At 40.2% G+C, this 27,529-nt stretch overlaps 2 protein-coding genes across 6 annotated transcripts in view; both read right to left on the bottom strand.

The window, feature by feature from the left end:
* dtnbb (dystrobrevin, beta b) overlaps positions 1-13,539 on the bottom strand; it is a 35,795-nt gene extending 22,256 nt beyond the window's left edge. For 2 of the 5 annotated variants that reach the window (XM_074691461.1, XM_074691458.1), the window contains exons 1-10: positions 13,316-13,538; positions 10,317-10,363; positions 8,546-8,613; positions 8,214-8,294; positions 7,902-8,115; positions 6,105-6,190; positions 5,604-5,758; positions 5,394-5,499; positions 4,173-4,339; positions 2,874-2,998 (exon numbers count right to left, since the gene is read on the bottom strand). In XM_074691461.1, the coding sequence (XP_074547562.1) occupies positions 2,874-2,998; positions 4,173-4,339; positions 5,394-5,499; positions 5,604-5,758; positions 6,105-6,190; positions 7,902-8,115; positions 8,214-8,294; positions 8,546-8,612 (1,001 nt within the window). In that variant the 5' untranslated portion in view covers position 8,613; positions 10,317-10,363; positions 13,316-13,538. Of the gene's footprint in view, positions 1-2,873; positions 2,999-4,172; positions 4,340-5,393; positions 5,500-5,603; positions 5,759-6,104; positions 6,191-7,901; positions 8,116-8,213; positions 8,295-8,545; positions 8,614-10,316; positions 10,364-13,315 lie in introns of all 5 variants that reach the window. The other 3 variants (XM_074691459.1, XM_074691462.1, XM_074691460.1) reach the window with 3 other exon arrangements.
* A 904-nt stretch (positions 13,540-14,443) lies between these two features.
* On the bottom strand, positions 14,444-27,518 carry asxl2 (ASXL transcriptional regulator 2). The gene is made up of 12 exons (XM_074692237.1): positions 27,359-27,518; positions 26,044-26,126; positions 25,038-25,146; positions 24,797-24,938; positions 23,408-23,526; positions 22,362-22,482; positions 22,074-22,133; positions 21,217-21,377; positions 20,886-20,982; positions 20,632-20,737; positions 18,732-19,440; positions 14,444-18,636 (listed from the first exon to the last, which is right to left on the bottom strand). Exons 1-12 carry the CDS (start codon positions 27,413-27,415, stop codon positions 16,828-16,830), a joined length of 3,573 nt encoding a protein of 1,190 aa, XP_074548338.1. The 5' UTR covers positions 27,416-27,518; the 3' UTR covers positions 14,444-16,827.
* Between the last annotated feature and the right edge of the window lie 11 nt (positions 27,519-27,529).

Raw genomic sequence — 27,529 nt, 5'->3', positions numbered from 1 at the left:
AAAAAAGAGTGAGGGTGTGTTGCTGAATTCTGTAACAGTAGCATTGAGCTGTGCTAACTGTTTTCCCTGTTTACCTGGTCTTTATGCTAGGATGACTCAATCATTTTCAAGCTATGACTTTATATGTTGTTTTCATGACTTATGATGTATTTTCCATTCAGTAAAAATCTTGAGTTTCACTAATGTGTCCGCAAATTGTACTCAGCTTTTTAGGGTGAGATACTCACAGCCACGTACTACATTTCATCACTATTCAAAAATATACACAACATTTCCTCTGGAACCAAAATGAGACATTTTTTCATATCCTCCCTCCCTGCTTCAGATGTAACAATTGAGTCAGAAAAGTCTTCGGCAAGTCCCAGGGGTCACACTCGCACTAAAAAGTCACTGAACACACAAATAGTGCCACCAGCCTTGAAATGTCATCTGTGACAGCATGAAAAGAAACTTTGTCCATTAAAATTTTCAAAGAAAACTTAAAGACAAAAAGAATTTCTTAGATTTCTAACCCCAGCTCAGCAATGTGAAAAAAGAACTTCAATTACTGGCAAAAGGTCTCTATTTTAAATTCCAGTCAAGTATGAAGGCCCTCTCAGCGAAACTATCAGAGCACTTTCTGCCAGGAAAAACATCTGCTTTTTTACATTTCAATGATTTACCCTGATACATAATTTGTGAGCAGCATTTTAATGTTTCAGTGAGTTTTAATTACTTTGTTTTAATTATCCAAACTTTATAGAAAGTTTAGTAGCATTGCTCTCACACAGAGTTTGGATGCCTCATTGGACACACACGATAAATAAGAAATGATCAAAAACAGGAAATAATTCAGAGGGGAGAAGAGGATAGAAATAAGCTTTTTCTGCATAAATATGAAGTCTCCAACAACTTTTCTTTAATCTGTTCTTATTCTGAGTCATTAAATGCTTTGATACTATAAGTCTTCAGAGGTATGTGATAATACAGTTTAACAATTTACTTCAATGTTATTGATTTGAAGTACAATCAGAAAAATGTGTCTTAAAATGTTCACGTATAAAGTACAACAGCATTTGAAACAATCAAAAATGGAAACCTTGTGGGATATTTTTTGAATTGTAGGGTTAGGGCCCCGACAAAGAAAAAAAAAAGGTTTTGTGAACAAAGTTTTGAAATTTTAAAGTTGAAGTCATATTGTTTTAGAGGATTGTCATGACAGACAAGTTCTCAGAATAGCATCGCCAGAAAAAAGGGAGTAAATTCATAGGGATTAGATTGTAAAAATACAATATACATACAAATTTATATCTTTTTTTAAAGGGAAAGGTTTACTTATGTACAGGAATAAAGATTTTAAAAGAAGCAAATGTTGTAAATTTAAAAGGATTAAGTCACAAAACAAAAAGCTTAAGTTGAAGATGACGATATAAACAAAATGGAAAAGCAGAAATGTAATAAAATTTAGAAATTTAATTTCTAAATTTTATTTTTAAGAAATTTTGCTGCATAAATAAAGCATGGCTTGGTATTGTGTGTGACATAGAAAAAGCTGTATTTGTTGTAAAATTAATCAACAACCAAAAGCAACAAAAAAAAAAAGAAAACTCAGAAAAGATTTTAAGGTCCTTGTTGTCTAAAATAGCTCCATAAATATAAGCAGCACAGATTAGTGCGTGCTGTGGGTGCAGCAGAGTGCAAATCAGAAGCAGTTTAGTCACCAAATTTATTTTCATCAATATTAATCTACTCGGGTGATGTCATTTCATGCTATACAGGCTATACAGCATGAGCTAATCCCATCGCCTCATCTCTCAGCAGGATGAGAAAACATCAGAGTCAATATTTGATTCTCTGTGATAAGATGAATTGTAAATTTATGCAAATCAAACTTCATCTTAAATGCATAAGTTTGGGCACAATGCAGAGGGAGAAAGGGAAAAAAACAGCCTCTGGCCAGCGGGCAGAGGATGGATGTGAGAAGTGACTCAGAGATGATGGTCGCTTTCATGCAGCAGAACACAGAATCATGTTGATGTATTTACGCTGTGTCTATTTTTCTTGGCGTTGGCTGAGCTGGTTTTCTCCCCCCACTATCAATTACTCAGTGACACTTGCCAGCAGCAAAGGCATACACACACACACACACACACACACACACACACACACACACACACACACACACACACACACACACACACACACACACACACACACACACACACACTCACACACACTCACACAGCTTTGCTATATGGTCGTGACTGGGATGTGAAGCAGGATTTTGTTATGAAATGTGCCATGAGGAATGTCAGCAGCTCGGATGAAAAAGTTGAAAGCTTTCCAGTGATCCTATTAAGGCTGCGAAGGAGCAGGAATCATTAATCACTTTTTTAAACTGGGATATTACAAGATTTTGTCATGTTGGAGGCCAAGGGAATTTCCTGTAGCAGCATGGGCCCGTAAAGACGTATCCCTGTGAAGGGATTGATTCTGGAAATCTTAGTGTTTCAACTGAAATGTAAATGAGTGTGCAGGGTATACGACAGCAGCGAGTATAATTTAATGCATTTCCTATAATGACTTCCAACGCCTCTATTTGAGATTTATACCGTCATCCATGTTTCATAGCCAACAGACTTATGAGGACGACTGCGGCTGAACCCGCCCAGTATTTATCACCATTTCCACGTAAGCTCGATAATCATGGGTTGACGTGTGAGCATCATGGCTCTCCATCAGTCATGTAGCGACAGAAATGGAAAAATGGCAGCCATAACATGACAAGAACAGACTGTAGATCATGATCACACAGCGCCAGGCTGTGAGTTGGGTTTCCCCCCATGATGAGTGACACACAAAGTGGTAATAAATGATTTGCGAGCGGGACTTACACAGTGTGGGTGAGCTCCTGTGGCCTCTCCGCCTGCTCAGGGAACACAGGATGCGGCGGCTCTCCGATTGGGACGCAGCCCAGAGATTTACTGATGGCGTGGCTCAGCTTTTTGGCTGGAGACTTCTGTGATGAAGAAGAGGGGGAAAACAAATAATGTCTCAACTCTTTGTTTATTGGTCTTTATAGTGCTGTCATTGTACTGGAAAAGCAAGTGGCAAGTAGGTTTCAGAGGTAATATACTTAAGTGGGTCAACAGTCTATTTACAGTGTTAACGTGTGCATCAGCAGGAGTTTGTGCAGATTCAGGAAGTGCTCAAATCTGCGACTTCACATGCAGTGTTGGTGACTTTTTTCATGCTGTAGTGGCAGTTTTTGACTAAAACTTTTGCTATACATCAATACAACTCTTATATCCAAAACTTTAATAAAATGTATAGACTTATGCTTAGAATAAGTTTTTGATAAGTGGAAAAAAAAATGTAAAATTTTGACACCTGTTTTTCTAAATACAGAAATGTCATGGCTGTACCTATCATAAATGTATATGTAAAAAATGTGATGACATGTATCCAATGTAGATGTAAACAACCACGGTCTAGATCATAATGTTTTTGTTATCCAAGCTTCATACTGGATGTCTGCAAACACATTAGTTGAAGGAAACACAACATGAAAGTTTAACTCTCCAGATTTTAAATGCAAGTGAACGATCAATCTTTCTTATTTGGTTTCAAATCTACAGCCAATCAAAACTTAATATGCAAATTGTAGCACTGGTGCTACGCTGGGCTTCATAGAGTTTAAGTACTTGGCAACAAAGCGGCAGAAAGAGCCTCGTGATTTCATTTGCAGGCCAATGAGGCTGGCCCTCCAGTGGGTCATATCACCAACAGTGAGATAACCTTCATGATAAATGTCATAAATGTGATTTTTATATCACAGACCGTGTTTAGTGCTTCATATGTTCTGCTATTGAAGCGGGAACATTTTTCTTTTCTGAGCCATGCTCGTTAGATTTAGATTTGGGAGCCACTGTCTTTGAATGGCCATTGTTTTCGTTTATAACACAATGATCAGGCAACACAGCAAACTCAATGACTTCATTATAATTTACAAAACTTCATTAACTCCCTCTAGTGTTCCTTTGAGAGGACAGGAAATACAGAGCATGTCTTAACACTCAGCAAAATGTAAAATCAATCCCCACTCTCAGTGAGGTAAAGACTTTTTGATTATCTTTAAAAAAAAAAGGGAACAGCACAGTGTAAAATCAAGAGTTATCAGAGCTTTGTCTTACCCATGATGAGTGCTCCTTCATCTGGTGCTGGTTGCTATGGGGACCATTGGCATGGCCACGCCAGAAGCAGCTCTGGCAGAGCTGGTAGCCATGACACTGCTGGCAGCGGTACCTAAAGCCCATCATGCTCTCGCTCCGGCAATATGAACATTCCACCGGATGGAAGACTGAGCAGTGGTAGGAAATAAAAAACAGACAAATCAGAACGTTGACATTTTAACAAGTTTAAAATCTATGGCATTGATGATAGTACAAGTCCATATTTTCACATTTGTAACCTGTTCTGATGTTTCATGACTTTTATTTAGACTGAGTTTATTCAGTTAGATGCAACAAGCTGAAGAAAATATAAGTGTATTCAACAAACTGCTGATGTAGTGTCAGCAATGCGACACAATTAGATTACATAGCCATGATGAATATCACAGAAAAACAGTATCTATTTGTGTCTTGTCCCGTTATTATTAAATACTTAACATTAAAGAAGACATAGCGATGTTTAGTCAACCAAAAAATGCTCTCACTAGTCAGCATCAAAGTTATTCAAATGAATTACTGATACTTAAACTATTGTAGCCATAAAATCTAAGCCAAGCGCAATGTCTAAACTGCAAAGCAGCCATGCACCACTTGTTGGGGCAGTAGCTGTGGTTAACCACAGCTTCTAAGGCTTTGACGCTGAACAGTCATACATAAACAAGCACAGGTGATGTAGATTAAGTTGTATGTATTAAATAAAGCAGCTCCACCACTTGGCACTTGGATTATAACTTGAAAAAAAGACTAAATACCAGAGGTGTTTGCTCTCCTAGTGTTAGCCAGTGTTATGTCATTGTTTACCAGCAGACTCAGTGACCCAGTGTTAAGCGATGTTCTCAGTTTTGACTGTGTTTTAAAACCTTTCTTGACTCTAAATTAGTTTTTTAGCAAGTATTTCACTTTCTGTAATCAAAACCATTTGTAAAGATGTATAATGACAATGGTTTTTGCTGATGAGACAATAAGTGAGTGAATGTTTGCTTTTTCTCCTCATTCACCTTATTAGTTAGGTCCATCTAGCATTAATATTTTTTAAACACCAAACTCAGACTTTTTTCTGTGCCAATATTTGGGAAATGTTTTGGCCAAAGGCTTAAGTTTGAAAACCCATATTTCCGGAGTACAATTAGAAAAATGCAATGGGTAACTTTAATGTGGGAGAACAATAAATCCTGATCTTACCATTTTCAACATTAGCAAGTCGGTGCATGAGCGGCAACCATACAAGACATTGAGGGGGAGGATCTGCCATCAACACATCCAAAAATGTGTTCAGCATTATCTTCTTCTAGATACAAACACATAAAGACAATCAGGACATACATGTTAGAGATCTATAAGAAAATATAGAAGAAGAAAGGCAGGGTGGGGTGTTCAGTATTCTTGTCATACCTGCTGTGGGAAGCATGTCCGCACCGAATGCTCTGTGTAACCAAAAGAAGGGCCCTCGAACACGGCGGTGGGGAGCTTCAGCACCTCCCGCAGAAACTGATCAAACTTTGCAAACATCATGACTCCACTCGAGTCCGAGATCTGTGAGAAAATATCTGAGACAGCAAATGTCAGACTTAATATTCTTAGCGGAAACAGAGTGCAAAGTGGGCTTTTGACATTTCTGTGACTGCATATTATTGATCCCCAGACAGTCTGTGCACTCAGCAGAAAGGTAAAATATGCAGTTGGACTAAAATTAATTCAGCTGTCATGCTCCAACAGCACCCCTGTGTGTCCCACTTGAGCAACTACAAGAAGAAAGACCCTGTCCCAGAATACCCTGAAACTGCAATTGGCAATTACATCATACTACATCAAATCTGAAAAAGTGGCTAAAGCCAATTTTAAAATGAAGCAGTTCATAAATATACGACCACAAGGTGTTCTGAATATACTTACAGCGTAATTTGTCCACTATTTTCCCTCCACACATTGTTGCCAGCATGGCCTTCATTGAGAAAACTGTCATTTTCCCATGGCTCTCACTGCAGATGCAAACAAATTGAAAGAGCATTAGCTTCTGGTTGCTAATGTCTAATGTCAGTGGCAGTTGCACATATCGCAGTATGTATAAAACATGAATCAATCTGCAAACAAATGTAGTAGCGTGAGATCTCCACAAAATGTTCACAAGACATCACTTGATCGTTCAGCTGGTTAATGAAAGTTGGAGGAAACCTGGAAGGGCTGGCCAATCAGAGGAAGGGGGTTTAAAGAATGGGGGACTTAAAGAGATAGGAACTTTAACAAAGCATTTCAGACAGAAGCTGAATTAAGGGTTTTCTAAAACATCAGTGTGAGAAAAATAGGGATTTCTTCTGGCTGTAAATCATCTGAAGCTACTAGTGGGTTACCAGAGGACCAGTATAAGACCTAAAAAAAAAAAGCCTAACACCCACTCTTTAACATAGCCATTAATGGTGTTTCCTTGGCTTTTGTAGTCAGCCTCAAGTGAACTGTAGGTTTTTGCATTTTGGTGTTGGCAGACATTAAACGAACCAGACAAAATTTCATCCCTTGTGTCCGTGCAATCGGTCTTATGACCTTAAGTTTTTAAATAACAAGCTTTCACGTTCATAATGTAATCTCAGTCTGGTCTTAAATTTAACAATCTTCTCTTCAAATGTTTCCAGGTTAAAGAGTTTCTTAGCTTAGATGATGATGCAGGAAGGACCATGTTTTGAAAGCCTTATATTTCCTGATGTGGTTGCAGGTTTGCTTATCACAGATAGCTGGATCTGGAGTTATTAATTTAAGGTAACAAAACATGACACCATGATTAATATCAACATTTGAAGAGCAATATATGAAACATCACAGTGCATTTGTCATGTTGGATTCAGTACATGAAATGTTAAAAATCATGGACTAATCCTTAAATCTTAGATTAACTTGGTGTTTCCAGGTCATACTAAAGCTGACTCAAGACTCCTTAAATCTCACTAACTGCCATCAGAGAGCAGCTCTTTGGTTTCACATTCATTTAGATCCTGCTCCTGAGCTGAGGTAACGGTACATGAAAGCTCTCTCTGCCTGTAATTCACTTTGGACCTTGGGGACAGATAGCAAACTGCTTCCTGTGATCGCAGGCGGTCATTTCCACAAAGTTTCCCACAGATACAGCAGCAGGAGTAATAACACAGCCTGACCGGAGTGGCCTTACAGATAAAAGTAAACCAATTGAATGGGTCAATGAATGGGCAGGGCAAGCAGCCAATCAATGGGAGCACACAAGGTACAATAATGAGAGAGAGCTTCACGGTCAATAATAAACCTCTGTACTCCAGGAAGCTCAGTGTGAGAGGCTGTGAGCACAGAGCAGACATTAAGAGGAGGGATGTACAGAGAATTACCAACAGAGACACTTTTTCTGCTGTGTGATTTAGAGAGAAGAACATTTGAGTTTTTCTAACATCTGGCAGGTTATAACCAAGATATTTGGACCTTAAATGCTAGATGAAATGATTTTTGTAAAGTAGCTTGGGATAACTTTTGTGAGGTGTTGGGTAAGTTTTTTTGGAATCCAGGGACACATTTACACAATTGCTTCAGCCCAATCTAGTGTTTGAAACTTATTTAAATTTAACCCTTCCCCCTCATTTATCCTGTTAATGTGAACATAGATTTTTTTTATCCCCTTTCTGTCTTTTTCCACCTAGAGAGTTTTTTGGTCTACATTTACCCCCTGACCGTTACCTGTCATAGGTGGCCACCATGAAGTTGAGCAGCAGCCCTATGGACTGGTCCACATTGATCTGGTGTGTGGTCGGCAGCCGCTTGTTGAGCTGGTAGTAGATGGAAGACAGGATTGTCTCCAGCCGCGACACATTGATCTCTGCATTGTGATCCAGAGTGTTGAGCCCATTGTCACGAAACGCTTCGATCATGTTCCAGACGTCAACCAGATGAACTGTGAGAGGTGGGGCAAACAGACAGGAAGTCATTAATGAAGTTCGTATTCAAATTCCTCGTATAACTCATCACTGTAGCAGTTAGAAAGAGACTTACGGTTGCATCTCTTTTGCACAAACCGTAGTTTGCAGGCAGTTCTGTAGGTCGACAGTCTGATTACATCAAAGTTTTGAGCTCCTGCAAAAATGAAAGCACCACACAATTCACACTTCTAACTGAGCTATTCATAAAATATCTTATTCCAAACACAATCAGGCTCATTTTAGTAATAATTTTACACTATTTCTGCCTCTTTGTGTGGGAGGTATTATACTGTATGTGTGAAGGTCCTCGTATCTCCTGCGCAACTTGGATACAGTCAGAGAACAACACGAGCCGCTGCTGACTATGAATAGCGAGGAGGTATTTCTCTCAGTCGCTCCACTCACTCATTTCCATGAAGAGCTGTCTCTTCTCCACCATGGCCTTGCCTCGTTTACTGCCTTCCTCGATCATCCTGCGGCACATCAGACAGCAGAGCATGCAGTGCTTACTGTTCAGACAGAGGCATGGTGATAAATGAAACAGCATTTTTCATTGTCAAAAGGCATGAGCTCTCCAATGTTGATGATTTTATCTTCAGTGAAATTAAAAATAATATCCAAGACATTTACTGTGTTTTATAGTTAATCATAAATCTCATAAATTATTATCTCAAAGCTATGGATGATCTGCGTTCATCACCCATCGTTCATGTGTCATGTGGTCAGCTTATGTGAACTACTGCACCATGTTTTACTAAAAGGGAACAGTTTGTTTCCCCAACATTATTTTCACAGCACATAAAGGGATTAGTCATAACACCAGTGAATGACTTCATTGTATAATATACAGATAACGTGTATTTGGAGAATGAAACTAGCATTTTCTGTCGTACCTTAGAACATTACTACAACTTGATAAAGTTAGCTCAAAACCCCCCTTTGTTGCACTTACTTCAGTTGTTCAAACACTATAACTTCAAAAATTATGGGATTCAGTTAAGGATACTGTAAAGATAGAAAAGTAAATTATCTTGACTAGCTTCACCTTTGCTCAGTTTTAACCTTTAGCAAGGTCTAATGGGAATATTCTTTTCTTCTAAAGAATTAGCCAAAACTTTTAGGTCTGTACACTAAATCTTAACCTGCAGCTTGTAAGCCTTACTTAGCCGGTGAACACAGCTAGCTAACTCTGTTCAACTGCAGCAAAATCTGCCCACCAGTATCACTAAAACTAACAAAATGTGAGATAACTTATAATAATATAGTCGTGCAAAGCTAAGTTGGCTGAGGAAAAAAGCGGGGTTAGCATAACGTCATGTGAGTAATGGAAACTAGCTAACAGCTAGCCTAGAAAGGTTCAGCAGTAACAAATCAGTTTGTTAGCACCACTGAAGCTAACCAAAAGCTGGATTTAATCCAGGCTAATTTTGTGAAAGATTTAGCTAACTAGAGAGAGACATACTATTATGTGAGCTAGCTTAACTACTGAATAATTAGTACAAGGGGACTTAGCTAGCCTGGCTCTTGGGGTAACAAAATCTTAATATCAGTAACATTAAAGCTAACTAATGATCATTTTATTGGCTTTAACTTTCCAAAAAACAGAACTGTAAAACAGTACATTTGAGATTTACAAAGTGTCAGCGCTAAAGCTCCAAACTAGGCTAACTGATAAGAGACACAAAAAGAGCCTTTCTGAAAATATCAAACTCTGTCTTTGGTTGGGAGACCCCTGTAGCGTTAAAACGTCTTCACAAAGACTTAAGTATCCTGAAGTATGCAGGTAGCTGCTCCTGTTAGCGGGCACAAATACAACAGAATCATCTCCTGACACCAAAGAATCTGCTGAACAATTGGAAGTTTAGCTTTTATGCTGACACCTGATTCAACTTCAGTGTTTGCTCTGTTGCGGGTTTTCAAAAAGGACTGATTGCTCTTATCTGTCTGTTTCTTCATAAATGCTTGACAGTCCCTTTGAAGCAGCACGGATTGCCTTATTGCTTCATTTCTTCATTCTACTACAAGTGTTGTCATGCTTCTTTGTGTGTTTAAATGTTTTTTTCAGAGAAGTTCTCATTTTAATTAGCAATCTATCTTCAAATACTTAACGACTCTGAGATACCATTAACCTGTGATTCTACCAAGTGTAGTATAATTATAAATTGAAAGTATTTACCTGTCCCAGGCTGAGTGTCAAACAACGTGGAGCCTCAAACGTCGACCCTGAAAAGAACACATCAAGAGAGTTGGTGAGGATGCCTTTCTTCTTCAGACAGATAAGCTTTTCCTCGCTGACAAAACGTAGTAGACTTTTAAATAAGTAATTAACACCCCCTCCCCCTTCTCTTTCCTTCAAGGACTTCATTAACTCTCAATTTGTGCTTTTGTTTCCCCTCCCTCTCTTCCTGTAGAGATATCGGTGAGCTGTCCAGAGAAAACACTCCAGTGCCCGTGGTCTGTGCAAATGATAATTCTCCATGACATCGTGCTCAGCAGTGACTGCATCCTGTGGGCTAATGACACCGACTGAGCTGCAGAGGAACCACTTACTGTCGACGGACATGGAGCGTGGTACAGCTGGCCACTGAGGGAGAAGCTCTGGGTGCGCAGAATGGCATCAGACAGAGAGACCCAAAACAGGACAGGATGCATGTATGTTCAAGGTGTGTTCACTGACGGTGCGTGGGTTGAGGGATCAGCTGACCAGCAGAGCGTGAGCAAAAAAGCAAAGGTCTTGTAACCTTCAGGGAGTCACTGCGGGGAGGATTTTTCTATTTCTTGTTCTGTTTTCTGCAAATCTTCTTTGAGTTCTCACAGCTGTCGGGTCAGTTCTTTCTGATGACTATCTGATTTCTGTGCTTTGCCCTGACTGCTTTTACTGCTGGTAAGAGGCATCTGTATGATTCAATCTGCTAAAATGAAGTAGTTTTCAATCAATCATTTCATCTCTGATTTAGAAAAAACAAGCCTTAAGTTCAGCTCCAAGGCCACATAGATTATTTTTCCTTTGCCACTCAAAAAATCTTTATGTAGTTTATGTAGCATATAAACCCTTTTGGACTGAAGAATAAATCTTTGGCTATTCTTTATTTGTAAATCTACTAAAGCTCCAGTGAGAAACTTTTGGTTCAAGTTGAATTCTGTGCCCCCTTGGAAAAAGCAGGACATCTAGTTCCTTTAGTCTTGTAAATGAATACGTTTTTTTTATTTACAAAAAATATTCTTACACTATTATTTATTGATTATTTTTTTCTGTGCAAAATGAATATGTACAAAAATAACATATTGAAGTAATATATCTTTTTCATCTCAGTCTACTTTTGCTTTCATATCGTTGTTTACTTCGGTCTGTTTCCAAATCAGCAAAACAAAGAAACAAAGAAACAAAACCTTACAGGAGCTTTAAAATAACAAACAAACAATTTTGGCTCCAAATTTCTCGAAATGTGAAGCTGCCTGTAAACATAACTCCATTGGTGCTTGTTTCATTCCACGCCCACAACTACCAATGTGAAAATTGAATAGGTAGATGAAATGAAAGTGAATTTTTATTTTGGTTTTGGCTGTTTTGATTTAACAAGACGGCTGAGTACATTAATTTTGGTCATGAGAAATTGGACAAGGTATTTTCAGTGTACTCTGGCTTTTTTTTTACACAACAGTGTGCAGTGGAACAATCAACAAAGCAATGTGAGAATGAACCAAAGACGAAAAATTTTGATTTGTTCTGATTGAAGAGGCAGACACATGCCGATATTTAAGAAGCTATTCATTGGTCCTTAAAGCAGTTGCCTTGTGTTTTGTGTATTGTTACTGATTAACTATGGTGTTCCCCAAGGAAGCATTCTTGGGCCTTATTTTTTATGTACACACTTCCTCTTTATTATAGCATTTCTTTTTATGCAGATGACACCCAGACGTAAATGCACTCATTTCCTGTGTTTCTGATATTGATTGATAGATAAGCAAGGGCTTTAAAGAAATGAGCAGTTAAAACATATTATTTTAGTAGGTGCCATAGCAGATTGAGTCAGTTAATTGATCAGCTGTTTCACCTGACATTACAACCATCAACCTGGATTTTCAGACGGAAACTGATTTTAAATCTCTGAAACAACAAATTACAGCAGAGACTCAGTTGGGACACTGGACCAGACCCATTACATATTGCATTTGCCCCTAAATGGAGCAACACGCACTTTATGTATGCAAAGATTAAGTGTTGATGTACCGGAGGAGCTCTGCTGTTTTTGAGTGAGAGGAACATTTTCAGTGGGAGTCCCAACACACTCATGTCAGCAAAATACCACAATGGTTCATTGTAAATATTCAGCCTATGAAGTAACTGCAGAAATTCATGAGTAGGCAACTCAGGGCCCTGCACTGGCAAGCAGTGTTTGGAAAAATGGAAGCAGTGCATGGCAGGGGCTGACAGTTTGATACATGAGTTGATTATTTCATGGGAGATAAGTTCGCAGATACAAGTTCTTCTGAGATTAGATTAATTCACAGACCGGATTCCGAGTGATACAGTCTAAAGTCATTGCTTTGTCTGTCAACTGCATCCACTCATTTGCACACAAATGACGAACATTTGAGACTAATTTTTATGCCATGTCTCATGTTACAGTTGATCAGTGTTTTTTATCATTAAAGGCCCTCAAAGGTGCATCTAACTGTAACCGCACCTTCAGCTCGGAGGTAATGACAGCATCCTTTGAAGCGAGTCAACATTAGGACTGTGTTACTGCAGTGCCTCCCTTCCGCTGATATCATTCACTTCTCGGTTTCTCCAAGCCTCATTTCTCACACCGAGCCATCCTGCAACACTTAAATATTCACTCCTGAAGCGACGGCAGCGCACAAACGCAGCCATATTGCAGTTTAACAGCCTATTTACCTTATTTCCGCAATGGGAAGGCTGTGTCGTGATGACCATAAAAATTTTGAAAAGAAACAATGGCAATCCAGCGTCTTTTTCATTTCTCACTTGTTTCATGAGCCGAATGAGAGGCAGAGCGGAGAACTGGCCTCTAACGGAGAAAATCACGCAGGTTGCGTTTACAGCATCACCATCATCATCATCGCAGCAGCAGCAGCATCAGATGAGGAGGATAAGTGGTCCAGGGTGAATAAGGAGGATATTTCCTCCGTGATTCACCGCCGCACTCTCACCTTTGATGAATCCAAGCGCGTGTCCGCCGACGTTACAGCTGTCCGAGCGATGAGGAAGAGCCCCGGTGATCCATCTTCATATTTCAACCTCCTCTCCTCTTTCATCCGACTTCAGTCTTGACAACTGCGGTTGTAGCCGCACACAGAGACGTACGAGCGCCCCGCTCCGCGCGGCATCATCAGCGACCCAGCGGCAGAGGACGGCAGAGCAGAGCGCGAGCAGGCACGGAGATGCCATGCGCGAACACCTACTATACTTTACGCATGTGCGCACGCACGCTGGTTAAAGGCGCACTACTACTATTGCTGTTTCTGAATTATGAGCCTCATAAAAGAGAGGAGGAAAACAGAGGAAAAAGTGTCTTAGTGAGCCATTCAGCAACACGGATTTGCTCTTTCATAAATCTGTGGCATCGGAAAGAGGCAGATTAAACAATGAATGAATGGACTTCAACGCAGCAAATGCTGACAAAATCCAAAGGCACCTTGTCCTACATTTCCCAAAATGCAACACAGTAGCACCTATTGAAAGGAGTTCCTTGTCATGAATTCACACTTCAGAATATAGAATTAAAAACTACTAGTTTCTTCTTCTTTTATTTTTTTTCAAATTTGTTTTTTGTTAACTTGATACTTTGGTCAACCTAAACATACTAATGGTTAAATTTTCTTAAAAAAAATAAGCAACTGCCAAACGTAACCAAAATTACATAGAAAAATATGTTTGGATTCATAACCTAATGTCTAATTAATGTATGGATGCTGTACAAAATGTCAATTGAAAAAAGACTTTGATGGCTTTCAAATCATTGAAACATTAAATGTTGATTTTTTGGGGGAAATACACCATTATACATTACATACATTTGATGCAGAGAGCATCATCTACAACAGCACAAAATATAGAAAGATTCAGAAAATCTGAAGCAATCTTGGTACAAAAAGGACAGGATGGATAAATAACCATGGACAGCCATGATTCTCAGGCAGCATTATAACAGAAACACACGCGGCTCTGTAGTGGAAATCACTGCATGAGCAAAGTAAAATCAACTTAAAGTGGCTTAAACAAAAACTGTAGGAGAAAAACAACAATAAATGCACATAAAATTTTCTTTTCATGGTTTATTCATAATAGTCTATAACTTTTTGATAAAATACACTTTGTTTACAAGTGCTGATTACTATATTACATTCACCCAGAGTTTCAATGGAGATGAAATGATACAGACATGTCAAACAAATTCACCTGGTGATAACTGTGACGATTCAAAATTGTGACACATTTCCCCCCTCTGAACGAACGTCTCCTCTAAATGCACACACAACAGGTAACTAGAGTGACGGCGGGGGAACTGTTGCATGTTTCAGTCATTATTAACAAAGATTTCAGCTGCCTTTCAGGGGGATGAGGGATTTTTTGTCTATCCAGTCCCCAACTCCAAGTTAATTTCCAAAACATCACATTCAAACAATAAAATCTACATTATTTTTTCTAAACAGGGGATTAATTAAGTGAAATGCAAATAAGTATACTTTTCACCAGATTTAGTGAAATAACTAAGCTAAATTTGTCATTCTAGACGTACAATCGTAAAACCAATTCCACAAGAAAACCCTCCATTTAATATCAAATACATTTAAAAATGGATTGTAATCCATTGACCTAAAAATGGTGCTTTATAAAACATCTTTTAGTTTTTCTACCGTAATGACACAGATGTAGACAGCTACAAAGGAAACATATGAGACAACATTTCTATGAAAATTACAGACTGATGGATCCACTGAAAATCCCCAGGGCTCACAGAATATTGATACCTGGGCAATTTGCTTTATAAAAAGTCAAGTTCATCTCCGTACATTAACCTGTCCAGTTCAAACGTAAAGGAAAAAACGGACAGCCGGTATAACGTCATACTAAATACCCTGTTGATTTTCAAAAACAATTAGCAAATAGATTTTTATATTAAAATATATTAATTAAAATATATTACTTTGATTAACTAGTCAAACAATAAGAAGTTCGGATTTTTTTTTTTCATAAAGGTGACTTTGGCATGTTACCTTTGACGTAATTGCTGTAAAACAGGCCTGTTCTGCACCTTCAGGAGATTTCAAAATGATGCAATCATAAAAACACCTGAAAATCCTGCAGAGGTAACGCTTCACGCTGGCTTCTGTGGGTGAATAAAGTACTGACCATCTGAGCTGATTTAACCCTGCATGTACGTTGTTGTACACTAAATTAATATGATACAGCATTATTTTCACTTAAAAAAATCTCACCACCCGTGAAATTTAGATTCATGTGTCATTCAAGCGTTACATCTACACATAATCAGTGTCGTATTGTACCTCCAATTCTTTAATTTTCTTTTTTAACTTAAGCATGGCGTGCCGAATCACTCCATGATAAAGCATTTAGCGTTTTAGAATAACGTACTGCTCTCAATTGTCTTCCACAGTCAAAATAATTGTAAGAAACAGCTGGATATGCTCAAGCGAGGTGTGCTGCACAAACAAAATAAATTTCTACATCTAGAAATCGACCGTAAATGCGCAAATATTTACAAATAGAAAACAAAATGTACTCTGTCTCCCCTTGCCTTGAGTGTTTTTTGTGTTTGCCACCGCTGATTGATCTGTACAGACATACAGTAGGAAGTGACTCTAGACCTTATCCTGGAATGAAAAAGATCTTTCCAAAAGAAACATAAAGGCAATGTTATATTACTGATTCTCTTTTACTCTGCGTGTAAGTGCTGTACACAGTAACCACCAGGAATCCAGGTTGTTTTCAAGTGCTTCGATCTGGTACTGTATAGTTCAAAATTATGTGATGTGCAATCTAAACAAGCGTAATTAGCATTCAAGGTTCTTTTATATTATCTCTCTAAAATCTGAGTGTGTTCGGTTATAAATGTACAGTTTTTATGTAAAATAGTAACTGTATGTTGCACTTCCCTGCCATGCATGCATGAATGCCAAATAGGAGGTACTCTGCAACCGATGATTATCACTTACGCTCCTTTTTTTGCCTCTAACCAAAACTGATTAGGTCCAATAATAAAAAGTGTCAGTCTAAAACACGAAAACAGTCATTATCATCTACAAAAATAGCAACATTCATGTTTCCCTCCTTTTTTTAAAAACTACACATTTATTTATATATATATATATTTTTAAAAAAATATATCACACTAATCCTAACAGAGTGCAAACGTTGCCAGATCTGATATTTGTCAAGCACCTGACAGTCTACTGGTTTGATTGAAAGCTAACGTTTCTACAAAGCGATTGCACAAAAACAACTTTTCATAGATGTTGGTGAAAGAACAGACCCTCCAGTGTAAATCCTCGGTTTTCAGACAGGACTCGGACCGCAGTTTGGCTCATTCCCGTCACCACAGCAGAGTGATATCGTATTGACTCTGAACAGCCTGATTTTGCTTCACGCTGTGCTTGGATACATATCAAACCAAGAAAATCATCCTATGATTCATTTTATATCATCGTACCACCAAACACGACACACACAGTTTGGAGGGGCCGATGCAGTCATCGTGGCAAAAGGCGCCGCAGCCTTTGCACATGATCATTGCCTTTAGTCGGCAGTAGCATTTGGACTGCATGTCGTCCATGTTGGAGCCCTCCATGAATGACTGCTCAGGCGACGGCTCGCCCTGGTTCCCGTGGTCTAAAGAGTGACCGGCAGGGATGGTGGTTACAGTCACTGAGAAGGACATAACGCTCCCGTGGACGCTGCTGCGGTCAGCGTCTGTCGAAGCTGTGGAGGAGCCGGTGCCCCCGGCGCTGTGGTTTAAAGTGTGAGGTACAGACATGCTGATAGTGCTGCCGTAGCAGGACGCTGCCACGGGTTCCTGATTGTGGAGTGTTCTCTGGGTTTGGAAAGCGGGCAGCTGCTGGTGACAGGGGTTCACCTGGGGAAGATATGGCTCGGAGTTTCCTTGATTGCTATTGCAGAGTTCGGGGTTCCTTCTGTTTGGCAGGAAATAAGAGCTGGTGTCTTTGGCTGTCGCACTGGGGCTACTGTTTCCTGCACCAGCCGCACTGTCCTCTGATCCAGGCTCAGTTTTTACATTAGAGCACTGCTGACCGCTCACCGCTTCGTCAAACTTGCTTATCGAAAATCCCTGCTGTTCTGTTTTGACCCCAAAAGCAGGAGAGAAAACTTTCCTGGCAGGTTCTTCATCCTTAGCCACCGCCTCCTCTCCTTCTGTGCTTTCCCTTTTTAAACCGGACACAGACACGTTCAGGGCGGCGGACTGCTGCAGTCTCCTGCTCTCGGATCCTCGCCCGTATGTGGACACATTGAGGAGGTAGTGTCCCGTCATTGCAGGCCTTGGCGTCCTTTTACGACCAAGAAACCCGATTGAAATCCTGTGCCTGTTCTGGCTCTCTTCTACATGCACAAGCTGATGTGGTCTATACTGGTGCTGCTGGGGCACTATAGCATCATAAGACTGACTCTGCTGGCTTTTCCTCTGCATGAGAGCCTGCAGGATCTGCTCCTGAGTCACCTTATCAGGAAGTTCCCTGTGCTGCATTGTGTATTCAGAGAAAGCTCCTGTTCTTCCTGCTGAATTAGACTGGTGGGATATTTGCTTGTCAGTTCTGTGCTCAGAAAAGTGAGATGTCTTCCCGTTACTCGCAGGGGGTACATTCAACTTCTTGACCTCCACCTTGGATAGTGGTTTGGGGAGGATCTGCTCCAGTGGAACCTCTTTTCCTTGCAGGAGCTGAGTGACTAGTGGGTTGTTTGCAGGGATACAGGAGCCAGTCCTGGTTAATGACCCGACAGACGAAGGGTTTTCCTGTCCCTTTGGTGTGTGCACAGATGAAGGAGTGAGCTGTGTTGATGTCTTCTGAACACCTGCGCTGACAGTACCAGCAGGATGACTTCTGTGTCTATCATCAGTTTTAAATGAGAAACACATCGGGGATTGGTTTGGGCTTAGCTGACCCAAAGAGTCCGATGTGCGAGATGGGGGTGGAGTCGTCTGATTGCTGCTGTCAGAAGTTGATAACCTGGTTGGTGCTTGTGGGGATGTCGGGCTGGGACTTGGCGATGGCTGCTCACCCCTGCCACCTCCCGGTCCCGGGCCTGGCACCGCCCCTTTTGATGCTGCTGATACTGCAGCAGCTGCCGCTCTCTGTGCACGAGCAAGCTGGGCTTTGGCTTTGATGTCAGCCAAAGTACGAGCCCCTGTGCGACCTGGGCTGCTGAGCGGGGTTTGGAGAGGAGTCCGTGGTGAGACCTGACTTGGTGACACAGGAAGTATTCTTGACACTGGGATCTGCAGGGGGGAAATAAAGAAAATATCAAATTAACAAAGCAAAATAATATCAAACATTTTCCAATCTCTGGCACTTTCACAGGACTTTTCTCTACCTTAAGAGGAGGAACCCTCTGATTTGATGTTGAAGTGGGTGTTGCAGGGCTGGATATGGATGAAGCAGTAGGAGAAACAGAGGAGACTGAGGACACTGAGGAAACTGAGGACATGCGGGACCTTTTCTCTGGTGTCACCTCACCTCCCATCTCACTGACAGATTTCCTTTTCTGTGACTCTGAAGAACCACTGAGCTCAGAGATGACCTCCTCGCTCTCCACATCATGTTTAACCACTGACGCTGGCTGATCCTCTCTTAACTCTGAACTGGCTTTTTGTGGATCACTCTTCATCACAGGAGACTGCAGAGGTTCCTCCTTCACTTCCTCTTTATGACTCTTATCAGGTAAAGGACCTACAGCTGCTTCTTCAGAGCGCCTCTCAACCTGTTGTGTTACCACTACAGGCCCGGATTGTGCTGCTATGTTCAACCTGCGCTCCTCTGCGTAGTAAGAGCGCCTCGTCTTCATGGGCTCTGTGGTGGTGACCAGCTCTCTCTGAGCAGACTGAGTCTTCAGGAGCTCCTGTTTCGGCCTCATGCTTTTCACTGCTGTTCTGGAAACATCAGCATCTGTCTGTCTGCTGTCCTTGGCGCCCTTGGATTCCTCTAGAGCCTGAGCCGCAGTTCTTGTCTGATGAGACCTGGCAGACTCCTGATTGAAATCAGACTTCGTCAGCTCTTTGGAATCTTCAAAGGTAAGCCCAGAACTATGTAGAGAGATAATGAAACAGTGGAGAGATGGAAAAATAAAATTAGAGTTATATTGACGTAAAAACTTATAATACACTTAACCTATGATGGAATTATTGAACATCAATACACAGTTGATCCATTCATGTTTATTTTTGCATGCCAATATGATAACAACCAATGATAACAATAAATGTCCAATTGTTGTTGATGACTGTTTGGTCGAAACGAAATCACTGCCCACATCCAATTCACTGAGACTCATGAAATTTTTTATGACAAATTCAGAACTTAAAGAGGGGGTATTATTTTTTCAGGCTTTAAATGCTTTGTCTGGCACCCCATTAGTGGCTTTACAGGATTCACAGCGAATAAAAATCCATCTTTTTCTTACAATGGTGTTTTAGAAAACTCTTATTTCAGCCTCTTCCTTATAGTTGCCATCCCTTTAAGGCTCACCCCTCCACAAACCCCCTTCTCTCTGATTGGCCAGGACCATATGTGGAGACACCTTCATTTCAGTAGATGTCACCACAGATCCCAACCTTTTTTTTTTAAGAACAGAAAAGTTCACGAACAGATTCTGGGATTTCTACAGCTTATGAGTATGTAGTTGTTTACATTCTGCACATGTTTAGCATGGACACTTGGCGCAGTCACTTTAGATCCATGTTTAAATACTGGAAAGCAAAATACCCTCTCTTTAATAAATGAGTTATCACCTACATGGTCTTTAGCATGTTTTGGCATATAAGGCTGCATGAATTAGCGTCTTAAACAGAGATGTTTTAAGAAGCTTAGAGGATTGTTTAGTTGGATTTAGCTTTTTCTTGAAACAATCTATTAATATAGTACTTAATACGAGTGATAGTGCAAAATATTGCCCCTGTTTACATTTAAAAATAGAAATGATCTCACAAGGCTTTTTTTTTTATCTACCCCAGTGACAGAAAGGTCAGTGGGACGTTTCAATCATAATTACAATCTTGATGAAATCTTAAAATGCTTGTGTTGGTTTATCAATGTGTATCTGAAAACTGGATATCTCTCCAAATCTGTGGGAAAAATAAGACTGCCATTGTGAAGTTTGTAGATCCTATGGGTGGTGGTCTTTTAAATTGAAAGGAAAAGGGATTTTCAACTTCCAAAGCTGGATCAGATTAGTGAGTCATGCAAACCCAAATCTTCAACCATAAAGAAGGACCTACTTTTCACCGTAATAGTTTTCAAAGAAGGCCTCCTTCCACAGCTCAACTTTCTTTTCCTTTTCAATTTCTTGCCGCATTCGTAGCTGCAACTCAGGAGTAAATTCTCCTGTGAAGGAAAAAGTTACATAATGGTCAAAAGAAAAAAAAAGGTTACATTATACTTGACTCTTCTAATTCACTCCTAACCTTGATGATGTAACTACCTTATTGAGAACTGAACGCAGTTATTATGAAATGAAAACAGTCACACTGACCCTCAGCCAGCCTCTCCTTCCAGGACTGAGCTGCTGATGTGAAGAATTCATTGTTTAAGGCAGAACTGGTGACCTTCAGAAGGCCGTCCATGCAGGCCTGGAGAGAGGAGGCACAAGGTTTTCACTTACATCATCACAGAAACCATCACTCTGTACACTGAGTCCTGCTTCTTTCCTGAAGTTTGAATCAGTGAACATAAAGAAACCCTGCACACAAGTTAGCTGCAGTAAAATATGTGCTATACTGACTGTTCCAAAGCTGTATGTGGCGTGAAATTTGGAACAACATGTACTAAAAACATAAACAGCTAGATAATGCATGTGGAGCTACCTGCCGGTCGACTTCAGGTAAAAGCTTGAGCAGTCTCTGCTGGCAGTCAGGGGGCAGGACTGAGAACGTGTGCTTGTTGATGATTGCCCGCAGGTTGGTGTTAACCAATATGGAGTCTGGCGTCTCCACGTCGATTTTACACCGGTTACGTCTCAGCTGCCCTGCAACACGAAAACAGGAAACAGATGTAAGAGAGGAGCGATCCAACAATGCAGAAGCACATCCATCTTGTAACTGACATCTTAAGCAATTTACATGTGGTAATATAATATTTTTCTACTCCAGTTTTTTACTCGTTACTAAGTGATTATTTACACTTTAAAGCTAAATTAATTCAAAATATTTTGATGGTTTTGTAAAGTTGCTTTTATTACCACATTTCCTTACTGTCAACAAACTACAAAACAAACCAACAGGTCTCACTAATGGAAAGTATAAGGTCAAGAAACAGTAAAACCTCAGAAAGTAAAAAAAATGCTCTGCAGTGTAATTTTGAGAAGCTTATTAATTTCCTGGAAGAGCTTGGTTTGAAACTACTCGAATTGAGTGTTGCAAGGTCCAAGTTTTATCTGATAACTCTGAGAGCATTCAGATGTGTATGGATTAAACAATCAATCCTTTTCCCTAACCTCTCTATGATGTGATTTATTACCACAGATCGCTCTGTGTCTTTGCCCCTCATCCTTTCTTTTTGAGGCTTTAAATGATTACAAATATGCAGATATGCACAGTGAGGTCATTCACCATCTGTCTGAGTAAAAAGATTTAAGTATTTCTGGAAATTAAGACAAATACAGAACATCCCCAGCTCTGTCCTCCAGAATTTCCACCTCCCTAATTCAAAGCAGATGTCTTACCTGCACTGAGGCGGCCTGACCTCTGCGAAACCTTCCTCGGTACAACGGGGCGACATAAGTCTGTTAAGGAAGAAAAGCTTTGAGAAACTGCAGGCTAGAGAGCTGACTGTTTCCACAATGATGCTGCCAGTTTTATTAGTCATGTCTGGATGATTGTAAAGTGATTTCCTTTGTTGTCTCGTAATAACAGAAGCTAAATACTACATCAGTGAATATCACACCTCTGTGCAAAATATTCAGCTCTTCATTCATTCTATTGTATCAGACAGCAGGAGAGCAGCCACCTACCTGTCTTTGTAGTAATGTTTTCAGCCATATCTTTGATGGTTTTCAGGAGCAGCCTGGGACTGGAGCTGGTTGGCATTCCTCCCTGTCTGCGCTGGTTTCTCTGTTGCTGCTGCTTCAAGGCCTGTAAAATGAGTAAAAAAATAAAACACTTGGAACAAATAGCCAGCAGCATGAGAAAAAAAGGAAAGTGTCGATGTGTGTTTCACTGCAAGTACTCCCCCAGGGCCACTTGCCTGGTTAAATAACAGCTAAATAACAGTGCAGCAATGAAGCTCAGGTTGCATAACAGGAGCATAAATCATGTCTGTTGTAAATCTAGCACGATCTGATCGCCTTACAAATGCAATGTCAACAGGTTAGAGATACTATTTAACCACTAAATGCCTTTTTAAAGCTGATTGAAAAAAAAAATCTCTGGGAAAAATACACAAAAGGCCTCTTGAGCACAAGTATTTTTGCAGAATGGCCATCTTATAGTGTTTCCTGCGCCCAATAAATGAATACAAATTGGTGTTACAGAGCTGAAAATTCCACACCAGCACAGATGGAAGGAATTACAATCTGTGCAATCAAATGAAATTTAATTAAAACGAACACAAAAGGCAGAAAGCAGCCAATAGGGGAAATGTGGAGCGGGTGGATTATGAGAGCATAATACTGTAGAACAAGCTATATGCATTTTTCCCTGATGCCTCATTGTTTTAAAATAATCAGCACAAGCTGTTGAGCAGACAGGGAATGGAGGGAAATTAGTGCCTGCTGAAACATCAACATGGGTTATGCTCGCATTATGTGACAGCATGTCAGCAAAAAAAGTTTTGAAAGATGTGAAGAAAACTGCAGAGTGAGAATACTGAAAGAGATTTCATGCAAGAAGACCTCAGCGTATGTAGTGTTTCTGTGTGTTGTAGAGTAAGCTTTACATGGGTGTGTAAGTTTGAGGGTGTGGCAGGAACTCATGTTACATCCAAGACGAGTGCATTTGCTCAAACAGCGAAAAAGCTTTTCTACATGCTACGAACAGCTAAAACAGAATTCTTCAGTACCTGTTTCAAAGCTTTCTTGCTGTGTTTCTGTGAGGGAGAGATGAGTTTGCTGGTGGGGACAGAAGGCGACGAGCATCGAGGCTGCGGTGAGGATGGCTGTGTCTGCAGCTTGGAGGGAACTACAAAACAAAAGCACAACACAGATGTTAGAAGAGACACTTCCTGAAGGCGGTGTACAGACCTTGTCATATCATGCTTTTGTCGTGAGGAAACTGAAACCAATACTGCAAACAAAGACTTGCAGATTACATTACTAAGCTACACTATTGTATCACCAAAAGAAGTCCTGAATAGCTCAAGAAGACAATTGGAAGACAACCTCTGTATTGTTGGTTTCTGACTCTTCACATCGGGTGGATTTTTGTGACACTGTTCTATTTCAGCTTTTTTGCATCTGCATGAACTAGTTCAAAATAAAAGAATAGTTAGTCATCTTTCTGTGCTGTTAACCAGATAAGTTGCATAACAAGGAAGTGGCCACAGGTCGAAGCGAAAAATAAAGTTTCCTGTTTTAAGTCACTTAACATATTGAAGTGACGCCAATAAATAACAAGAGTCAGTGAGAGTAAAACCTGAAGAAAACAAAGTAACAGGCACTTCATTCTTCGAAGCTGTTAAGCAATCAGACACGAGCAGGTGCATGACTCACTTTGAAGCACTGAGTTCTCAGAGCAGAGAAAAACACACTGCCGTGATGATGTGCAAAACATGTTGCAGCTTCTCTTCAGATTCTGATGCTCAACACACGACTTTAGGGCGACGACACGATTCTTAAAAAATCAAACCCACCTTTTGCTAGCATCATGTTTGAGGTTCAGTGTATTCCCGGAATGATGTTGTGATGAATTTGGGTCATTTAAACCACTTTCTTTGAGTTTGTCTCTCCTGCTTCGACTTCAGCTGGTTTCCTGTGTTTCCGCAATAACGCTAAGAGCGGCTGAGGAGGGGCGTTAACTCTGACAGTCAAAGCAATGTGAGAAACCAGCGAAAACCAGCCAAGAAACGGAGCTACAGACCTAAGTCGTTGCTTCAGTTCCTGCATGTTACTGTTTGGGGATCTTTCCCTTTTTACTGATTGAATCTTAATAATTGTTGAACAGCATTTCTACTTTAAGTGCTATCTATTTTGTTGTAAACAAAAAAAAGATTCTTAATTACTTCCTCTCACTCCCTGATGAACAGCTTGGTAGTTCCCATGAGGGCTTCAAATTCAACTCTAAACTGTAAAATAACAGCATAGTTTTTTTTTATTCAAACAGTATTTGAAAGATTGGGCATAGTCTGACTACAATCCAGTCTTGCTTGGGATATTTAAGCATAAATATCATAATTCCCAAGGAGTGATCGATGGTTAGAAGGATGTGCAAGTGATTCCAAATGATGGAGTACCTCTTCGCATCCACCTGCCTCTCCTGCCTTCCTTAGGAATGGCACTGCTGCTGTTTTCTGTACTTTGGGAGTCTGAGAGATTGTCACTGCTCTCCTCGGAGCCGTCTTCGGACAGCTCTTTCACCACATCTGAGATGTCCTTCTAGATATGAAATGGAACACAGAAATTATGTTATTTGTACGTTGTAGGCATAAAAAAGTAAGCAGACATTGAAACTCCTTCTCCATCGAAGTGTTTAACCTTTAACGTGTAGACTCCCATTCGGCCGGGGACTTTGTAGAAGATCCCCTCCTCACCACGAGAGTTTGTGTGCAGCATTGCATTTAGACATGCCAGCGGGGAAGTTCCACTAGATCACAGGAGAAAAAAAAACATGTATTTTACACATTGACTCCTCTGTAAATCAGACGGTAAAGAGAAATGTACAGAGGGTTAGGGTTCGTCTGAAATCTTGGGGGGAGAAACTGCATTCATGCAGCGGAAGAAAGTGTGTGAGTTCAGCACAGGTTCACATCACTGCAGGCAAGATTCCTCCAGGATCAGTTGCACAAAACTGTTTCAAGACTCATCTCATCATTGTGAAGATTTTTATTGTATGATCAAACTTGTATGAAATATCTGTCTTTTGCATAGAAAGGTTTAATACTGTAAGTTCACATGGACAAAGAAAAGCCATTAGACTGAAGAGAAATATCACATTTGTTTATGCTCAAATTACATAAAATAAGCAGGCTAAGCAACAAACAGAGAAAAAACTGCTTGACTACCATTTCACAACTCTAAATCTATACCCTGACAATGTGATCATGTAGTTATGTACATGTGTGAATCATTGTCACCGGGGTACATGCTTTTATTCATCAAACTGGAGAAAGGAGTTATGCTTTTATGCAACAGGTGGCTTGAGCAGCGCTTAGTGAGATGTGAACTTTATGCATCTAGGTCTAGGGCATGTTATTGTTAATAACATGCAAAAGGTTAAAACCAAAAAAAGGGGGACACTGAGTGAGTTGGTTAAGATTTACAGGGAGGGGCGCCAGCCTTTTTTCTTACCTTCTGGATGAGAAAGTTGACATTGAAATGAAAAGAAATGAAATAATTATTGGGTGATATAACAGTTACCATGTGAACAAGAAAAAGAAAAGCACAGGATGTGAGCCATCAATAACAGTGGCATAAACCTGCGGGGCTGACTCTTATGAAAATGTCTCCTTTCTAATGCACGTGGTTTAGGTGCAGCATTTACCTTATTTCCTTAAGCCTCTCTCTTTGGATCACCTGCAGGATCTCTTTATGGCTCATAGGAGTGTTGGGGTATTTCTCCAGAACCTACAATAACAAAGCAATGTTATGATTGTTTTGAAACATCATGAGGTATCAGGGCTTAAGCCTGAGATTTCATATACTGAAGCTTCATAACAGGATTCCACAAAGCCTCAAACCCTTGACTGTGTCTACAGTCTGTGGTCAGCTCTCAGTGTGATACTCAGATTAAGCAAGACCACAGATCTCTTACAAGCATTGTGGTTTTTGGACTCAAGTGGGTCAAGATCTTCTGTCATCATGTTTATCTGCTTTGTTGACCACATGATTATTTGTAGCTGAGCTGTAAATAACAGATGGCAAACTGTGATGTCTCCCACAAAACTGTCAAACAATGAAAGATTAGTTTCTTATAAAACACTTACAAATACATGTCTTACATCTCAACACTTTCATTCACACTTTCATCAAAAAACATTTTTTCTTCAAATATGTTTCAAAATGTTGCATTTTCCATGACACCTGTTCATGTACACCCGCATTGCAGGAGTGTGGTTAGCATGTCATTAATACAGGATTTTAAATTGATTTAAAACTAATATATATTACAGCCTATTATAAATGCCATTACCTCAGTTATGTGAGAGACTGTCTACGATTATGACATCAATGGACAAACACATGTAACCCGTTCATTTTGATTAAAAAGTACTTCTTTGGAATGTTATTGAGTAGTATTAGCATGCTATGCTAAACACCCAGCAAGGCTATTGACGTCCATTAGTGTACGACAATGCAATGAATCAGCTTTGAGGTCAGTCACTGAGTTGTTATAGTTTTAGAGAGATGTGTTTCATGCAGGCATTCGTCACTTCTCCGTGTTTTACATGAAACTGATACCAAACAAACTTGTCTACGAACTCAGCAGAATTAGCTACAGCTAGCACGCTAATGTGGCTAACGCGCAGCACTGACTTGGTTACTTCATGGTTACTTTACTCGACTTTATACCTCGATTGACATGGCAACGGTACAGTAAAGACCCAGCATTCGTAAAGGGGGGATGCTTTGAGTGTATGTTAATTTCGTGCACTGAACGTTGGGGGTGAAGGGAAGCTAACTTGCTAATGACAGCAACCCCTCAGAATGAGTAACCGTCAACACAACACAGGCCTCGCGCGGTGTACGCAGCGTTTCGTCTTCGGCAGCAGGTCATGAACTCATAAACACAGTTGTACAAGTGGGAGCGTTCAAGGAAAACAACCACAACAAACGGCAGCTAAAAACACGTAGAATACCGTTTTGGCGGCTTCCGCCCACGTCCTCCCCTTCCTCCTCTTCTGTCTTTCCCTCATTGTTGGTGTCTTGTTGCAGGATAGTGTTGAATTAGTCTGTTTCAGTTGAAATGTTGCGTTTAGTTACCGCGTAAGATCCACTCCGTCTGCCATGTTGGACTTACTGTACAGCGT

This window comes from Halichoeres trimaculatus, unplaced genomic scaffold (assembly GCF_033239565.1).
Source record: "Halichoeres trimaculatus isolate MK-OKI-2021-1 unplaced genomic scaffold, fHalTri1.1 fHalTri1_scaffold_17, whole genome shotgun sequence".
NCBI classification, from domain to species: Eukaryota; Metazoa; Chordata; class Actinopteri; order Labriformes; family Labridae; genus Halichoeres; species Halichoeres trimaculatus.
This window is presented reverse-complemented; position numbering and strand designations above follow the sequence as displayed.